At 44.8% G+C, this 19854-nt stretch overlaps 1 protein-coding gene across 2 annotated transcripts in view; it reads left to right on the top strand.

The window, feature by feature from the left end:
* SDK1 (sidekick cell adhesion molecule 1) overlaps positions 1–19854 on the top strand; it is a 2285003-nt gene that overhangs the window by 2102575 nt on the left and 162574 nt on the right. For both annotated transcript variants that reach the window (XM_085629198.1, XM_085629197.1), the window contains 2 exons: positions 2442–2557; positions 2951–3137. In XM_085629198.1, coding sequence (XP_085485324.1) covers positions 2442–2557; positions 2951–3137 — 303 coding nt within the window. The remainder of the gene's footprint in view (positions 1–2441; positions 2558–2950; positions 3138–19854) is intronic.

Here is a 19854-nt window from a genome sequence, read left to right as displayed (position 1 = left end):
GGCCAATGGGGAAGAGGACTGGTTAAGTGTATACTGTATATAAAAGTTTAGTAAAGGCACCAAGCACCAGACCTAAAAAGAGAGTTTAAAAGAGAAATACATATTGGCCAACATTTTGGTACGCGGTTGAATGAAAACAGTGCATGATGTCATTTTTGCTAATTTTCCAGAGTCGATTGTGTAGGATGGGGCCCTTCCAACATAGGTTGAAAAGAACGTGCTCCAGGCATGGTTCTCAAACACAGCAGTCTAGCCTTCAGTTTCATGAGTCAACACTTGTGCTGTTAAATATAATTCAAAGGAAGGTTGGGTAAAGAAAGTAGCTTTGAATGTTTACATCAGTATTTGAAAGCAAAATACATTCATTAGTGATTTCTTTCTTCAGTAGAAGATTGACACATCTGGTGGCCACGGTCACCCAGTGGTAATTCATGGCCATAAGGCGGCAGTACTGAGACTTCCTTCAAACAGGCAGCTCTGCCTTCAGTGTTCTCTTCCGGGTCACTCTTTGTTCCTTACTCTAACTTTTACCATGCCCTGTCAGCTTCTCTGTCGTGTTTTTCCCAGCTTTGCTTCTTCCTTCCTCTCAAACACGCGTCTCTACCACTACTGCACCCTTCGGAAAGGCAAAGTACCAATTCCGCTGGAGGATTGATATTCGCTCCAGAGCTGGAGCTGTTTGCTCCTGCCCTCCTTGCACCTCTATCCGTCATGTTTATTGAAAGATACTTACAAGTAAATGCATGAGTGCCGCCGTATGGGCTTGGAACAATGTCTGCCCATATTTGACTCTCGCATTCAGCCATATAACCGCGGTCCTGCAATCGACCTGCCACTGCGCGGTGCAAAAATCATTACCTTTATTTATGCTTCGGATTATTAATGTGGCTCTTGAAATTCAACCAGTTAGTTTTGATTGAATTGTTTTTTTTCTGTTTTTGGGTGAGATTCTGTCGTTTAATGGAGCGGTAAATAAGAATTTCTGGTAATGAGCCCGAGCATCTGTCACAACAACCTGGCTCCAGTTATTAACATTTCCATTAACGGCAGGGTGGGCAGCAATAATATGTAAAGCACACAGTTAAGAGCACTACAGATAGTTGGTGTCAGACTGAGTGGCTCTTAATTACCCTTTTATAACAGTAAGGGGGGCAGGGGAGGTCATTCAGTGTGGAGTATCTGCAAAGAAAGGAATAGAGAGGACTGACGCTGCCCACGGTGCTCAGTGGGTTTTCTCCCTTAAGCATAGATACATTCTGGAAAGCAAAGCAGGTGGAGGCAGCAAGATCCATCCTAGATGGGGTTGTTCCATTCAATCAATCAATCGGGGTTGGTAAAGCGCAGCTACTCACCCGTGAGGGTCTCAAGGCGCTGTTGAGACGGTTAGCCTGCTTGACTGCCAGGCATGTGCACTGTGGCGGATGGTAGCACAGGAAGTGAGGGGGCAGGGCACCTGTGCCGCTGACCGCCAAATGTGGCGACTACATTGACGCACAGTTTACCTGCGCCCTAATGGCAGTTATAACGCAATCAGCCGGCTTCCTAAGCGCACCCTAAGGGTCGGCAACTGTTCTCAGAGGTGGACCTGGATAAATGACAGAAGGACACAATGTGGAAAGAGATTGCTAAGCACTACATTTTTTTTTTTTAATCAGACTGTTTCAGGGATCGAAGTGTATGTCACCTTTCTAAACACAATTGTAATGTCATTTAAAACAAACCAGACAATCTCAGGATAGCTCCACGTACATTTTCTATTGTGTGCTTCCTCTCCGAGCCTTCTTCTGGAGATGGCTCCCATAAACATTGCTTTTATTTCCCATGAAATACACTTTCCGTTGTTGAGTGCTCAAGCAGCCCATGGCAACAGAGTGCAATGGCAATTCATAATCGGAGCGCACTGACCTCTGCGGGGCCGAGATGGGCCTCAGAAAGCAGATTCTATTGATATGTTTACAATATATGGCAGAATTGCCCATTTAGGGAACAATGCAGGTACAGCAGAAAAGGCAATTGAGCGTACCCTGGAGCCTAATGACGAAGATCTGCTTTCAGCCGGGGAGCCTGGGGAGTGGGTGGGTCTATTTAACCTCACGCCAGACACAATTTATCGAGCAGAGATACAAAGGCTTCCATTAAAGGCACGGATGCGATGCTCCTCTCTAGCTCTGGTGATGTCCCAGAAGCGGGTGTCATGCCGGCATACTCAGTAAATGTGTTTGTGAATCGTTTGTGGACTTTGCATTAAAGGCATCAGTTTACCCTAATGGACAACAACACGGCAGCAACAAATAACTTTTCCCATTTGGCCTAGTTGCCTACTCCACTCAACTGATGCACAGCGGTAATGTTTTCTGTTATCCCCAGAAGTGAAGACGACAACGCAATCTTGCTTAGCATGTTGTCAATGAGTGCTTGTGATGTTTTCCTTCTTTCTGCAGCCCCAGCGATGCCCCCATTAAATATCCAGGTGAATCCACTTTCAGCGAGCCAACTGGAGATTACCTGGGACCCGCCTCCGCTGGACAGCCAGAACGGCAACATTCAAGGCTACAAGGTACTAGTTGTCTCACTTTACGCTTCTTTCGTAAGTTCAGGGTTTCCACTGGGGGATTCATGCTACAAAAAAAATTCCAAAGTAGAGATCACATTTACATGAGTGTACAACCTAAATTACATGCACACAGTTATGTTTTTTATTACTGCTTTTGTTTTTTTTACATTTTTTACAAAGGTAGAGAGCACTCTACAAGAGCAGTTTAATTTGTGGTACTTATGAACTCTTGCTGCATCCAAGAAACCACCATTTCAAATGGAATAGTTGAGGTCAACAGATAGCATGCAAGAACAATCACATAGCTGTGTTTGAACCACTCTTAAGGCAGATATACTCGTTTTGTACTCCGTATTCCACAGAAGGATTTGATGTGAACTTCTCCATTTCCAACAGATTTATCATTGGGAAACTGCCAATCAAAATGAGACAGAGAAAATGAAAGTCCTGTTCCTACCAGAAACTACCGTCCGGCTGAAAAACTTGACGAGCTACACCAAATACTCGGTCAGTGTGTCTGCTTTCAATGCTGCTGGCGACGGACCCCGAAGTGATGTCAGGCTGGGGAGGACACACCAGGCAGGTATGGCTCAAGTCTATTATGAATATGGGCGATATAGTGCAAAATTAACCAGCGTTACACATCATGACTTTTCATTTGTGTCATTATGAAAAGCACCCTACTCACCTATCTATAAACAGGGAGTGAGTACCTTCTTGCATGACTGTTAGCGTGCAGTTCAGAAATGTTAAAGCTAGACTGCGTTTTACTTCAAGCTAATTTAAAAAATACCATTCATGAGAACAAAATATTAAGAACAGGACTTTTGTCTCCAGGTTGGGTCTGAGAACTGCAGTTTGTTGATTCTGTAAATATATACCTTTTAAATTCGTTACGAGGTCCCCTTCCCTCACTTTCCATACAAAATGAAAATTGCATAGCTGTAGAGAAACGATGGGTAGGTTTAACCCCAGATGGTAAAGCCAGCACAAACCTAGCTGCAGGGTAAAGGAGAAATGGAGGGGTGGGGGCACTGGCGGGGCACTGGAAGACCATACAAAATCTCTTACATCAGGTGCTGCTTTGCATATTATGCATATGTTTGCTTTACCTTTAACATGCTTATATTTCTTAGGCACGGGGAAGTGTGATTTGCACTGAATCACACATTTTTTTGTCAAGTACCAAATCTGAGATGTGTCCTTGCCCCAGGTTTGAAAGTTCACATTCTCGAGTATTGGATCTTTCATTGATTCGCATACTTGAATCATTCCCTTTCTCGAGTTTGGAGTCTGCCAGCAATTTTTAAAGTAAGCAATACAATGCTAGATTAATCTTTGAAAGCTTAAAATTGCCACTTTATTAACCAGTTCACATCATTTAAAAGAAACCAAACTTCAACCAATCAGGAGACAGATGAGCCAGCATCACTTCCCTCAAGCGCCACCATACTTCCTTATTTTTTAACCCACATCATCTGAAGAGTGTCTCATTCAGCTCTGCTCAGTGTTATCTCAGAAAGACATATTTTCCTTCATGTTGAATTCATTTTTGATCCCTGGCATCATCAGCATTAACCTGCCTCTCATTCTGGTGATTTTCTTTCTCTCTTGTCTCGATGCCACAGTGTGCTGGGAATTGGGAAGGGTTGTTTCAGGGGAGAGTCAGTTAATTTTGATAGCCGTTCACTCTTTTGTCATCAGAAGACTTTCGAATGGAATGAGGCCTCATGCCTTCTGTAAGTGTAGATCCATCAGTGTGGGTGTGTATTTGTCCACAGAGCTTAGGCATGTGAGAAGCTTCTAATGAGGGCACGAGCTAGGAGAACGTCTGAGAACGCTAAGATCGATACTAGCCATACAGTTTTACACATGTCGGAAATGTTATGTCTTGTTTGGGGTGCTTTCTTGGTTCACCTGACAATGTCTCATTGTGGGAGTGTTTTAGATAAGTTATATAGGCAATGGCTCATGTCATCATTGTATGATAGAGGTAGGGAGGGCACTGCCATGCTGTTGCATGTTGATTTCACACCCATACGCAGGTTAGATTTGGATGATTCTGTGACATATAATCTGGATTTCACTGCCGAAAGGAGGGCAGGTTTCTAGCACTATGGCTCCATGTCATGTTGTCAAAGTTTCTGTTTTAAAACTGTTCTAAAGTGATGCTGAAGCCGATGCGGGAGTTTCAGGCAAGCTGTTTTGTTGCGTTTAAAGTCACTGTTTAAATATATATGTTTGCTTGAAGGGTTTTAAGAGCTGTGTTCCTTTATATGAAAGTATTAGGATGGAGCAAAGCCACCTATCCCATAACACCTCTTGTCCCGCCCATTCCAGTCTGCATTCCTTCTCTTGAATAAGTATCCGAGTGTGAAAGAAAGCTTGGTTTGAAGCCCTTCAAAAATGCACAGTTCTGTTTCATTAATGTGAAAATTATTTGTGAGCGTAATTTAGGGTTAATTGTTATAATTACCGCTGTAGGGTGGCTCTTGTTTAATCCATTTTATCTGTAATTTTGATTTTCATCGTTTCGTTTTCAGACATGCTTTAGCTATACACGACCTTTTCATAAAACTAGAATTTTATGATTTATTTTCATTTTTAACCGGCTGTGAAGGATATCAAATAAAGGGGCAGCCCCTTTGCATTTCAGAGCACATGGCGGACTTAGAAGAGTTCCAGTCCCATCACATATTACCAAAGGGTCTTGATGCATGCAATGACTGCTCTTCCACACTGAATGCACAGACAGGCCCTCCTGTGTACACCAAGCTTCCATGAAGGTATATTGGACTCTCGTGTGGTGCTTTGGCCCGAGCATCGTAGCAAGTATTAAGAAAAAAATGTGTGTGGAAAGGGGTGGAACCGCACAACCAAACAATGGAATTCAATACCTGCAGGCGTCCATTTCGTTCCGTGCTATGAAAACCTGGGGCTTTCACCTGCTGTCGCTATATGCTATACATTTTCCAAGGAGCATTCTGGTCTCCCACACACATTATAGGTCGGTGAGACTACATAAGTATGTGCCATCTAATACCATATTTACACCCGCTGGACATCTGAACCATATCAAACATGTGTCCTGATACCTTTGCCCTTTATCAACATGGCTGAAGCAACCATAAGCTGAGAGGAGATACAGTCATGGACGTCATTTAGGGGTGCCAGGGTCGCTGCTGCGAACCCCTGGCATGCCCCTTGAGACCCCTGGCACTGCCTTTGCGACCCCTATCGTCAGCAGTGGCAAAATCAGTGCCAGGAACAGAAGCAACTCGTCCTTATGGACGTCGGTGAGGGCGTCACTCTACTTGTTTTTGTAAATCTTTATTATACTAATGGTGAATAATATTACATTATTCAGTATTAGTTGAATAAAAAATGGAGTACAAATAGCTGGGATATGACTTGCCCTGGCAGCTGAAGTAAGTAAAAACAAGCATTGGTAATGCACCGGTTTTGCCTGTGATTAGTAAAAAGCGCTACACAATGTCTAATTCGCAAGAACACACAAGCGGTGATCGCTTTACACTACAACAAAGCGTCGCTCCATTCAGAAGGCAATGATGCAATTAACTAATGGGCAGCACAGTATGCTTTCATGAGCAGTGAGGGCCTTCTTGTAGAGGAGGGGGCTCTGAGAGCCAACTCTCTCCCTCTGTAATGAGAAATTAAAAAAGATTTTATCTGAAAAACAAAGTCTTGCTGGCACATAATGCCCCCACACATATTATGCAATCCTAGACTTTAGGATGGATATAGAAACATGTTGGATGCTTGAGAAGTGTTCTCAATTGAACAGGCTTCAGCTATCTGTCCCGTATTTAAAACTATCTAACTGTTATGCCTCTACCAGGACAGGCTGATCCTGTGTTCGTTGCAAATGAACAGGAAGTGTTTTTGGGATCTGGGGAACATGCGGACCAAAGAACACCGAAAATTCCAGACAAATGCATCCAGGCAGCTCGCTTAACAAAAGGTTCACTCTACCCTTAAATAACAGAGGGAACAAACGAATAAAAGACCTTCAAGAGGTCTGCGTAACAAAAGCCTGAAGGGTTCTCGACTCTCATATGCCGCATACAACGGCAAGCAGAGAAAAATTATGGATCAGGAATCATTACTCTACGTGACTAATACGTGACGGAGACGGCTCTGCAACAAAACCTGCTATTGTGCCTTCATTTCACACCTGTGCCTCCACACGGAAGGATTAAACACCGCAGTCCATTTAAATAATTGATATTTTCATGATCCCTAACAATGCACGGGTACATCGCAACAAACGTATGAAGTTTCCTGACCCCATGCTCAGCTCCACACCCCATCTGCTTATCCTTTCACACAGACAGCATGTTGAACAGAATTACGGGTTCCGACGTTCAGCACAATTGTAATGCCAGCAAAAGAAAAAGTAGTGCTTAACTGCTAACGGCATCTTACGTGTAGCGCATGTGAAAGCCGCGATCGGTGCCACTGAACATTAAACTTTGAGGCTTTCTGTAGGGTGGGGCTCTGGGCTGAAAATGGGGCCTGGAGCACCATGTGTTCCAAGTGTCCTGTAATACCAAATGCTGAACATAAAAACTGAGCTGCAGAGAAAACACTATAACTGCGTATCAGATGCGTGCAAACGGGAGAACTGTTTCCTCAACATCATCCAAGTTAGTTTATTAGTCAGCTTCATTTCAGTATTTGTGGAGGTTGGAGTGCCATGGTACCTGTAGTGAAAGTGAAAGCCATGGTATGTGCCACTATACGTGCAAAATGAAAACTAAACTTTGAAGTTTTGTGGAGGGCGGGTGTCAGGCCTGAAACCAAGTCTTGGAGGACAATGCGTTCCAAGCCATGTGCAATAATAAATGAAAGGAACAAAAAACTGAGGCGACATGTATGCTTAAAATGCGTGCAACCAGGGGGAGAATGATTTTGTTGATGCGCTGTGCAGGGGAGATTAGGTAAACAAGCACAGCGCAAGCGCTGTGCAGGGAAAACATAAACAAGCATTTGCAATGCAATAGGTCTCGCATTTATTCGAGTTTGAGCTATTGGCATTGTAAATGACAGTGCCTTTTATTTATGTTTTAAAAAAACCAAACTTAAATAAAAAGCATTGTCATGTACAATGCCAATAGCTCAAACTCGTATAAATGCGAGACCTATTGCATTGCAAATGCTTGTTTTTTTATCGCAAAGAGTAAATATCTGGGCTCTAGAACTTCTAACGCGACACCAGATGCAGCTCATGCCTGCAAAAAGTTTGCTAAGCAAAGGGATAGAGGGGTCATAAACCCCCCGCCCCCCACTACACTTCAAAAGCAAAGACAAGGAATTCGAGCAAAGGGACCACATAAAACTTGTGCTTATCTCAAGGAAGCACATTCTTCAAGACAAGCAGAACAGAGCAGGGAGTCCTCAGCAACAACACAGATCGTTCGTTTACTATTACCAGCGCGAGTTTGCTGCTGCCTTGGGGGCAGCACATTACTTGTAATAGGCTGCACTGACCTTGCGTGAGTCCAGGACACCTGTTGAAAGCTGTGCCCTGGGACAGAGGGGAACAGTGCACCCATTATGTAATACGGGCCCTGGTAACTGTGTGAGTGCGTCTGTGTGTGTACCTCCGTGCGTGTCTGTATGTGTGTTTGTATGTGTCTGTACGTGTGTCTGTGTGTCTAGGTGCGAGTGTGTAATTGGGTTTGGGTGTATGCGTGGTGCGTGTGTCTGCCTCTCTGAGTGTCTGTAAATGTGTCTGCTTGTGTGTCTGCGTGTCTAGATGCGAGTCTATATCTGTGTATGAGTGTGTGTCTGGCTCTCTGAGTGTCTGTCATTGTGTCTGCCTGTGGGTCTGCTTATTGTGGATAGTCGTAAATGCACCAACTGTGTAATCTAATGTCTTGAGTTTAGGCGCGAATGTTCCTTCTCAATTATTGTTCAAAATGCCTGCGCCTCCTTTCTTTTGGTGTTGGGGCGGAGGCAATGTGGGTGAAGTGAGGCCCCCTGTGGTACTACTTTTGTTAATCACACGTGGGTTATTCACTCAGCGTGAAGACAATGAGAAAGGGGCCTGACTGGTGGTAGCATGTGATCAAATACAGAAAGCGCCCCCGTCTTTGAAGTGACTGGCTTAAGCACACAGGGGCATGGTGACGTCACAGACACTGGGGTGGAACTCCGTTTCAAGCAAGCATTGCCGAAGCCAATACGTCGGCCTGGCATTTTGAATCCTAACTAAAACATCTTAGAACAAGGGGCGTTTTAGGAAAATGTGATCGATGTATGCAAGTCTAGTTTGCATAGACCACAGTGAACTTCAAAGTAAAAACATTTAAACAATATTACATCGAAGCTGCTTTCCACGCTAACTTGGCGCTTTGTTCTCTGAGGTAAGAAAACACTCAGTTTTACTGTCAGGGAACCGGGCGTGCAGGTTGCTGTTTGAAGATGTCGAGTGTCTGCTTTGTCTACGCCTCGCTGAAAAGTCTGCTCACGCTTAATACCCAGTTAAAGGAGGCTTTGTTGCTGGCTCGGGGGCTTTGATATTTTAACAAATTGCCTCATTTTGCCGTAGTTAAGCATGAGGAAGTTTGATATTATGTTCTGTGCGAGCGTCAGGAGATTGGAAACCGGAAGGCATTGTCATGCAGGCCCGGCTGGTGAAAAGCTTTGTTCAAAATGCCTGCACCTCCTTTCTTTTGGTGTTGGGGCGGAGGCAATGTGGGTGAAGTGAGGCCCCCTGTGGTACTACTTTTGTTAATCACACGTGGGTTATTCACTCAGCGTGAAGACAATGAGAAAGGGGCCTGACTGGTGGTAGCATGTGATCAAATACAGAAAGCGCCCCCGTCTTTGAAGTGACTGGCTTAAGCACACAGGGGCATGGTGACGTCACAGACACTGGGGTGGAACTCCGTTTCAAGCAAGCATTGCCGAAGCCAATACGTCGGCCTGGCATTTTGAATCCTAACTAAAACGTCTTAGAACAAGGGGCGTTTTAGGAAAATGTGATCGATGTATGCAAGTCTAGTTTGCATAGACCACAGTGAACTTCAAAGTAAAAACATTTAAAAAATATTACATCGAAGCTGCTTTCCACGCTAACTTGGCGCTTTGTTCTCTGAGGTAAGAAAACACTCAGTTTTACTGTCAGGGAACCGGGCGTGCAGGTTGCTGTTTGAAGATGTTGAGTGTCTGCTTCGTCTACGCCTCGCTGAAAAGTCTGCTCACGCTTAATACCCAGTTAAATGAGGCTTTGTTGCTGGCTCGGGGGTTTTGATATTTTAACAAATTGCCTCCTTTTGCCGTAGTTAAGCATGAGGAAGTTTGATATTATGTTCTGTGCGAGCGTCAGGAGATTGGAAACCGGAAGGCATTGTCATGCAGGCCCGGCTGGTGAAAAGCTTTATTTACATCTCGATCACATCAAAGCGGCCGCGAAAGTGAAAGCAAACGAGTGCTTTCAGGCTGCCAAATGGTGCGCGCGCCCGGCGCACATGCACTGTATTTGGAGGCCTGAAAGCACTCGTTTGCACTTCCAAAACTCGCTTACTATAAGTCTCGCCAGAGCAGCGCTAAAGCGCTGTCTCAGGCGAGACCTAAAAAAGTGCCCCTAAAGCAGATTGAATCAGTAGTTCGGCAGTGGGAAACTGATAAGAGAAGCACAGGAGAGGAAAAACACGAGGAAACTGGAAACAGTGTGCTACAGCCAGTAGAAATGGAGGAAAAGTACGTAACACACATAGGAACCAATGAAACGCCATGAAAGCAAGGGGGCCACTTTTAAGATACACTTAATACAAAAGATTCCACATGAACAGCGCAAGCGATGTGCAGGCAAAACCTAAAAATGCTTTTAAATGTATGTATGTTGTGTGTATGCGTGCAGTTTGGAATGTGTTTATGTAAGAGAAAGTGTGTGTATGTGTAGGCAGTGTGTGTGAATGCTTGTTTATCTTTAAGCATGTGTATGTGTGAGTGATAGTGAAGGTCAAGGGACATATGAAGTCACTTCCACTACCCTTGGAATTTTGATGAATTGACGTCCATGGATACAGTCAAACCCATGCCTAAGAGAATGATAACTTTTCGATTGCTGAGAGTTGTTGCTATGAATCACCTCACTGGTGGCTGAGGAGCTGCAGAACAGACATCTAATGGAGCCCTTCTTGTCAAATAATGCATAGGTAAAAACGGACTTCTGCACGTTCCTGCCGTTGTCTAACACCAGTTTAGCACTGCCCTCCAGTTTTGGAATTTCCACCGTTATAAGGGGTTGAGGCAGCTTTTCATTGCTACTGTCACATGGTACTTGACTGGTTTCACCACCTGTGACTGCTATCAGGCCCCATCTGACATTCTCCAGTATCGAATGTAGAGGAACCTTGACCAAAGTTACACCATGACATATATGGGAGCCACAATGAAATCTGCCTTGTCTGTTTTTGGCTGGATCATTGACTGCTACCCAGTTCTTCAACATAACATCAGCAGTGAGCTACCTCGCCCACCATTCTGGTTGGACCTAAGCACAAAGGAATCCCTGCATTTGGTATTTATTTTTCTTTAAACAGTGCCACTGGAGTTGTATCTTTGGCCACAACTTATATACCTTAGTGTGGATTTGCTGCCCTTGGCCAGGAGGTATGATCTCCTGCACGATTTTCATATTTTAGCAAAAAATGTATCAAATTGAAGCAGAAATTCTGCACATGATGTGTACTGCTGGGGGTGACTATGTATTCTCCACTCCTGTTCTTGTCTAATTGATAGGTGTATCTATTTTATCTGATAAATCTGGCCAACCAGCCTACAATAGGAATTAGCTTGTAGAAGTATCAAAAATATTGCTTAGGAACCCCCCTGTCATCCACAAACAATCCCAGACAGCGTGTAATACAGGCACAGTCTGTTGATGCTGTGGAGTACAAAACTTGTGCACCTATCAGAGCTATGTCCAAGCCAGTTAAACGTCACTTCCCATTTTCAGAATGTTTGAGATCTGCATTTTCTCCTGTATTGGGGTTTCTTTCATAGATTCACATGCTTGACTCATTCCCCGTCGTCGAAGTGGGAGTCCCACAGTATATAGAATAGCAATATATATATACATAGTATAACAGTAGCATAGCTAAAAATTACTATAGGAAGTAATGTAACATAGCAATCAATAGGAAAAAAGTTGTCACTTTATTAGCTCGTCCAAGTCATTAGATATAGTCCAAACTCCAGCCAATCAGGCGTCAGCACCACCTAGAACCTCAAGCTCAGAACCTCAGATTTTATACCACACGTCGTGTGAACGGAGTCTCCCTGAGCTCTGCTCCGTACTTCAACTCTTCTGTTCAAGAATTCTACTTACAGCTTCTCAGCAATGTCTACTACTTAGAGATCACTCTTCAGACACTGTGAATCTTGTGAAAAATTGTGTCTTCACTCCGAGGATCCTCACAAAAAATGTATTTACTGCCTACATCCTGACCATCAGGTGAGAAACTGTAAAATATGCAGGACTTTTCCTCAAAAGACCTTAAGGGACAGAGAAGGTCGACTACTTCTGTGGCTACAGAAGCTTAAAATGAAGGATTACCCAGTTTCTGATGTGGAGAGTGATTCCTCTCTTAAGACTGTTGCCTCTAAGAAAAGGGCTAGTGAGAAGGAGTTGACTTCTCCTAGGGCCAAGGTACTGAAAAAACATCACTCTTCCAAACGTGATGAAAAGCCTTCATCGTCAAAAGGGACTTCTGCTCCCACCAAAGGTCACTCTACATCATCTACGCCCCTGAGATCTAAGTGTCAAGCGTCAAAATCTCTGTCAGAGTCATCTTTACCTAAAAAAACTGGCCTATCGTCGACAGGCTTGTCGTCCATTCCGCCGTCGACGAAGTCCTCCGTCGTCACTACTATGACGACGACTACTTTCTGTAGGAGAGTAGGGTCTGCTTTCTATGTTCACCCCCACATTTTGCTTTTGCTTTACTGGTTTTCGACTTAGATGTGGCTCTGGGCCTGCTGATCAGACCCACAGCCCTGCTGCTCTCTCTCTAAATTAATACTATGTACTATAGGTGCATAACCCAATTGGATAGGATCACCTTATTGGCCCCTGTACAGTGTACCTCAGGTACCCAGGGCATAGGTGTACCCTAGGCCTACCAGGGGCTGCAGCATGTATTATGCCACCCCTGGCCTGGCCTTCCATTATGACACAACTGGCTGATCACTCAGCTGGGGCAAGGTTGTGTAATCACCCCTTGCTTAGGTGTAGTATTCCTATACCTACCTTATATATAGACACGTGTACCTATCAGCCACTCCTATGGCAGGCCTTAACAATCCTGGAGGCAGAGTGCTTGGTAACATGTGAGATAGTGCTCTAGCATGAGCTGAGCCTGTCTGCAGCTTTCGGAACCATGTCCTTATAGCTGTTCTATGATATAGCCTACCATATACTCTTAAAGTGCCTTATAATCTTAAACGGTTATGGTAACTATGGTTTGGCTTTATCAAAACATGTCGTGTAAGGTGTCTAACACTTTGGAATAATACCCCCATTCCATTTCTGGTGATGAGGATATTATCCCTCCCTTCTAGAGGGAGAAGACATGTTGAAACCTACTTACCCGGTTAAAGTTAACCAGAGCCCCAGCATCACAAAATGGATGCTGCTGCCACGACACAAGTCTGACCTCCTGCTGCTGGGAGTGATCCCGGCAAGGGAGGCTTGGACAATAGGTTTCCTGCCTTGGGAGGTGCGAGCACCACCCCAGACAGGCCTTAGTGTATTGGGGCAGGGAGGGATGAAAGAAACTAGACACTGCCTGGGGCACACAAGGTGTCCCATGCATAGTCCAGTACAAACCGGTGCTGGGGCACTCCAGCCCCAGTCCTGGCGCGAAACTGAACAAAGGGAAGGGGGTGTAACCACCCCCCTTCCAGGTCCCACCCCTAAGGCGTGACCTAGCAGGCAACCCAGCCCCCCAGATTAGTATAAGTGTGGTAGCTGGGCCCCAGGAGATTAGATTATCCTGAACCTGCAACTTGAACAGAAACTCTGGACCTTCGACATTCGACGAAAGAAGAAGACTGAAGAATCTCCCTTGTGGCCAAGGAGTGGCTACCCTGTGCGAACAGGCACCATCAAGAGATTTACCCTTTGCTTTGCTGAAGTTCTACGAGGGACCGACTGCAGAGCCTGACCAGAGCCTTGACTTCCAGACTTCTCCGACCCTGATCCACATCCACAGCCGAGCTGAGATCCGTGGAGGCGACGAGAGACGTGGGACCGGCTACCTGGGAAAAGTGGCGGGTATCTTCCGGCGCAGCTTCTGAGGCACCCTCGAAGTTGTGCACCGGGGATTGAGAAGCCCCAACCCCAAGCACCATCTGCACCTAAGATCAGCGCCTCACACTCCACGAGTCCTGCGTGGGGCCCTTCTGCATTTTCCTGCTTGCCGCGTCTGTCCGGTTGCTTGCCTGTTGGCTAGTAACCTTTGCGACGACACACCTTTGATTTTCCACTGCTGGTTTGGCTCCTCCAGACTGGCTCCTGCTCCTCTGCAAAAGAGAAGCACCCCAGACCTTCCTGGTCTGCACCAGAAGCAAGTCCTCCATTCTTCGTGGGTTCCGCTTGCCAAAGCTTGGTGAGTCCTAGTTCGACTTCGATGCCGCCGACAGCACAAGCCTTCGTGGGACGGCTCGCCTCCTGGTCCTGGTCGTCCTCGACGTCTCCTGGTAACCGTGGCTGCTGCGACAAGCTTCTCCTCTTCACCTGCAATCTCCCGACATCGCCTTGTTCCTTCCTGGTTCCACGTGGTCACTGGCTAGTGACCCAGACTCTGTCCCCTCTGCTTGCAGGTATCCTTAATTCTTGATCCCGGCCTTGGGATCCACCGGACACTCTTCACTGACTGCCTGTCAGCAACTTTCCTTCAGGCATCCATAGAAGTCCACGACGGAACCCGACGCAAGTTCACACCTATGCACCCGCAGCCCGTGGGCTAGGTAACTTGGGTACTTCGGTGCTCACAAGGGTATTGACTATCCTAGGGTCTAGTTTCCGAGTCTCGACTTTCTAGCTATACCAGAAGTGTCCTAAAACTGCTTAATTCTGAACTGTACTATTTCTATTGATTATACGCATTACGCGTGAGTGTTTCCACTCTGCACCTGAATCCTGTGGGCCTCCCACTTCCTAACCTTGGGTAGTATAGTGTAGCCCCAGCGATTCCCTAGGCCTAGGCCTATCCTATTTCCGTGACAGTGGTCCTTATACCACTTACTTAGTATATGGTTTGCGTGGCCCCTAGGGCCTAACTGTATTACTTACCTGTGTGACTTAATGTATGCTTGAATAAGAGTGTGTTGTACTTACCTTGAATCTCATAAAGAGTGCTGAGGGTTTGACTAGAATAAATACACTTTATTTTATATATATATCTGTTGTGGTGTCCTTTCATTTGGTATTCAAGGGGTTACATATGGTATAACAGCTGGCTTCACATGCCATTCAGAGATTAGCCTAAGACTGCTCTTGTCCATGCTACCACTAGGATAGCTGGTCTATAAGGTTGACTTTACAACCAATCACCATAAGGGTTGTTTGGACTGATACAAGGTGTACACTAGAAATAGTGACATCATATATCAGGCCAACTTCTCACACTTTCTCTTCGCCTAAGCCTGCTATGTTGATGTCGTCGTCTTCTCCGTCGACGCTGGTTTCAGTGATGGTGAAGCCTAAGTAAGCTGCTTTCTCTTCATCGACGAAGATTAAGAAGACTCTTTCGTCGACGGACGCTTCTTTGTCGACGGGAACTTCCACGGATCTAGTGGTTCTGTCGACGCTTACCTCGTTGACGCACTCCTCATCGACGCCTGTCCCATCGACGGTTCTCTCGTCGATGCCTGCTTCGTCGACGGTTCTCTCATTGACGCCTGCTTCGTCGACGGTCGCTTCGTTGACGGTTGAACCGTCGACGGTTGCTTTGTCGACGACAGTGAAGACTTTACAGATGGAGAGTCAAGTATGTTTTTCGTCGACGGCGGCAGCTTCGTCGACGGAATCCCTGGTTTCACCTCCAGGTTTGATGCCTCTAGTGCCTTTGAAGCCTTCAGCAGCTCTTCTGACGTCATCTGAATCTAGGAAAAGCTTATTGCTTCAACGTAGGCAATCTTCAATGGACCTTTTATCGCCTATACAAGCCACTCCAAATCTTCCAATGCAGCTGTTGGATTATGGGGCGGATGATAGGTTTCGAGCAGCTCGCAGTCCATCAGAGCTCCTCATTAAGTGCCAGGATATAGATGAAGAACAAGACTATGACTAATATTCAGAGCCGCATTTCCAATCGCAGTCTGAAAATCCGACTGCACAGATGCCTTTATCACTCCTTTCAAATTTGCAGCACATGCTGGATGACTATTACCGCCGTTTCCCTCCTTCAGAGCCAGCTTCGGTTCCTCAAACACATGTTCCTCCACCTTCTTCAGTCATTGCGCTGCCCCCTCCTACTTCTCCGGTGGCATCTACTGCTCATATTATAGAGGACACTCATTCAACGGGGAACAACCTTTACAACACAACTTTTACAACGCACTACACTTACAACGCATTTTTTACAACGCACAATCCATTACAACGCATACTACCATTACAACGCATACCATTACAACGCATAATATTACACTACACTATCCAACACTTACCCTACTGTTGCACCCCCTGGAGTTAGAATAGTAATTTTTACCCCTATACTATCCAACACTTACCCTACTGTTGCACCCCCTGGAGTTAGAATAGTAATTTTTACCCCTATACTATCCAACACGTACCCTACTGTTGCACCCCCTGGAGTTAGAATAGTAATTTTTACCTCTATACTATCCAACACTTACTCTACTGTTGCACCCCCTGGAGTTAGAATAGTAATTTTTACCCCTATACTATCCAACACTTACCCTACTGTTGCACCCCCTGGAGTTAGAATATTAATTTTAACCCCTATACTATCCAACACTTACCCTACTGTTGCACCCCCTGGAGTTAGAATAGTAATTTTAACCCCTATACTATCCAACACTTTCCCTACTGTTGCACCCCCTGGAGTTAGAATAGTAATTTTTACCCCTATACTATCCAACACTTACCCTACTGTTGCACCCCCTGGAGTTAGAAAAGTTATTTTTACCCCTATACTATCTAATACTTACCTTAAATGCAATTTAATATTATGCGTTGTTATGGTATGCGTTGTAATGGTAGTATGCGTTGTAATGGAATGCGTTGTAAAGGTAGTTTTTAAAAATGCGTTGTAGTGTCATGCGTTGTAATGTCATGCGTTGTAATGGATTGTGCGTTGTAAAAAATGCGTTGTAAGTGCATGCGTTGTAAAAGTGTGCGTTGTAACGACATACATCCTCATTCAACTGATGAGGACAGGGAAGAAGGGGAGTTAGACGATAGATCCCTACTTACTGAATGGGACAATTACCAAATTCAGACACTGCTGCCTGCCTCTCCTAATCCTGTGGAATCTCTGACTGTGGATATAGGTGGATTTCATGTCCTCATGGACAGAGCAGCCAAAAGCTTCCATCTCCCTATGGTTTCAAAGGATGAGGATTGTTTTTTTTATATGATTTCAAGAATCAACCATAAAAACAGCTGCAGGCAAATCCTATAATAGATTTCATCTGGCAGGATTGTCTGAAGGTCATGAAAACCCCTGCCTCCATTCCTGCGGTCCTGCCGCGCTTGGATAAAAAGTACAAGGCACCAGACAATTCGCCAGCCTTTTTAATTGGTCAACCGAAGCTGGACTCGGTTATTTCGCAGGAGGCTCAGTGTCGTGCCAGGAATACCTCTTCTCCATTGTCGGCTCCTCCTGACCGGCAGGGTAGACGCCTTGATGCTATTGACAAAAAAAATTGAACCATGGCCGCAACTACGGTCTGTGTGGCTAATTCCCTTGCCATTCTAGGCCGCTATGATAGGCAAATGTGGTCGGACATTTCTTCTTTTATCTATCTGTTGCCTGAAGATTCAAAGACCGAAGCTTTGAAGATTCTCCAGGAGGGGGAGAAGATCTCTGCCGAGATCATTGATTGCGCAGTGGATGTCTCTTCAACAGGGTTTCATCAATTGCAGGTGCAGCAGTTCTCCGGAGGCAGGGTTGGTTAAGGGCTACCTCTTTGCGCCAAGACGTGCAAACAAAAATTATTGATATGCTTTTTGACGGAGAATCACTTTTTGGACAGCACATAGATGATGCTCTCCAAACAATTAAAAAAGATACTGACACCACACATGCTCTGGAATCTTTACAATTTAAAAAGCAGCGTTTTCATGGAGTGAGGGGTCGTGGTTCCTCCTATTCCTTTCGAGGAGGTTATAATCAGAACAGACAGTATTAGGGTCAACAACGTTACTCTTCTTCACAACAACAGCAAACGTATCTTCAACCTCCAGCTGGCTTCTGTAAGCAGTACAGAGGAAAATCTTTCTACTACAGAGGCAGAGATTCTTCAAAAAAGCAGTGACAGCAGCCACCTGCCTATCACTCTGCCCAACAACCCAGCCAAAGTTGGAGGATGAATCTCCCATTTCTTCTCAAACTGGTCTACCATCACTACAGATCGATGGCTTTTGGAAATAGTGTCCAGAGGAAACATCTTGACATTTTTAAATTTCCCCCAAATTCTCCTCCCAGAGGTCCTCCTCCTGCACATCTGAAGAAACTCTTATGCCAAATCAAAGTCATGTTACAACAAGCATTAAAAATGCAATAGGTCTCGCTTTTCATTAAGTTAAAGCCACTTGCTTTGCTATACAATACCATTAGCAAAGCAAATGGCTTTAACTTAATCAAAGGCGAGGCCTTTTGCATTTTCAATGCTAGTTGTCTATGGCACGAAATGAGGTTTTCAAAAGATTTTGTACTGTACCGCAAATTTATAGTGTGGACTTCTAAGTTGGGTGGGTACCACAAAGTGATTTGGCTGTAGCTCCTAGTGTAGGTCTTGATTCTCTGGTGAATCCACAGAGTCATCCAGAAGTTCTTTCAGATCCGAAAATAATGAAGCAATGATGCGATTTCTTGCGGACGATTGGGGGACAGGAGGAAGGAGGATATTGATATATTTCAATAGTACAAAATAAAACAATTAAAAAACAAATGAGCATTTCTACCTCAATTTTGTGACGATAAAATGCCCTCTTGGTTATCAGGCGTGTATTAAGTTTTCTGTTCTTTGTCAACTCCTTCCCTAAAACAATCAGGCCTAAAGCGAATACGTTACAGTTTACTGCTGCCACATTTTAATCAGCAGAAACCTCTTCCTTTAACACTTCATATAGGATTTATAGTCTACTTCACATTGTGTTCTGCTTCTTTATAGTGTTATCACTGCATTTGTTTTTCAGACGTATGTGCTCGTGTGGTTGCATCCTGTGATTCAGAAGCTGACCAAAGGGTTTGGGATTCGTTCTGTTCCTTCTGATTATTCAAGTGATAAAAAAATGTTTTTAATGTAAAGTAATCTGTCATTCAATAGAAAGCCATCAACGTAAGCAGTAGATCGGAAACCCCGATGCTTCATGCAACGACTTCACAGATGAGAAAACAAAGCTCTTTTACACCGCGGTGGCATCAAGGAAAGAAGAGACCACTTTCAAGCTTTCACCACATAGCTGCATCTGCAAAGACTAGAGGTGTTACGGCAGGTGCAAATTAGCCACCTTCCTCTGGACTACAGACACAGACAGACCTTCAAGCAGTGCTGTGTTGGCAGGGATTGCAGATTTACTCATGTCGCCATACTCTTTCTAATCTGTACCAGGATGTTGGTTTATATACCATGAATCAGCAGGTTCCTGTGAGGAATTAAAAAAAAAATACATAGCTGACGATAATTGCAGGGATAGTGGGAGCATCCCGGTTAAAACAAGTATTAATTAAAATAATGAAGATGGGCATGGAGCGGAGGTCCCATAAAACACTAATAAAGGGAGCAAAACAAAGAAGCAGGCAAGCCACAAAATAGAGGCAAGCCGAAGAAGTCGATCAAAGTTTCATTTCCGAGCTGCCCCTTTCAGCCCTCCCACAAAGCCATATTACCTGTTGAAAAGGAAAAATGTCCGGGGAAGGGCAGAACAAAAAAAGGTATACGGGTAGGGGGTGGGGGTGAGGGGGTCATGTCAATAGATGATTTCCCACCTAGAAAAGTCATAGAACCGAATGGCAGATGATCAACCACTATCTTCCCGAGCAAGAGGTGCTGTGCTGCCACCAGCTACCCCA

This window comes from Triturus cristatus, chromosome 10 (genome assembly GCF_964204655.1).
Source record: "Triturus cristatus chromosome 10, aTriCri1.1, whole genome shotgun sequence".
Taxonomy (NCBI): domain Eukaryota; kingdom Metazoa; phylum Chordata; class Amphibia; order Caudata; family Salamandridae; genus Triturus; species Triturus cristatus.
Note: the sequence above shows the minus strand (reverse complement) of the source record. Positions and strands in the feature narration are given on the sequence as shown.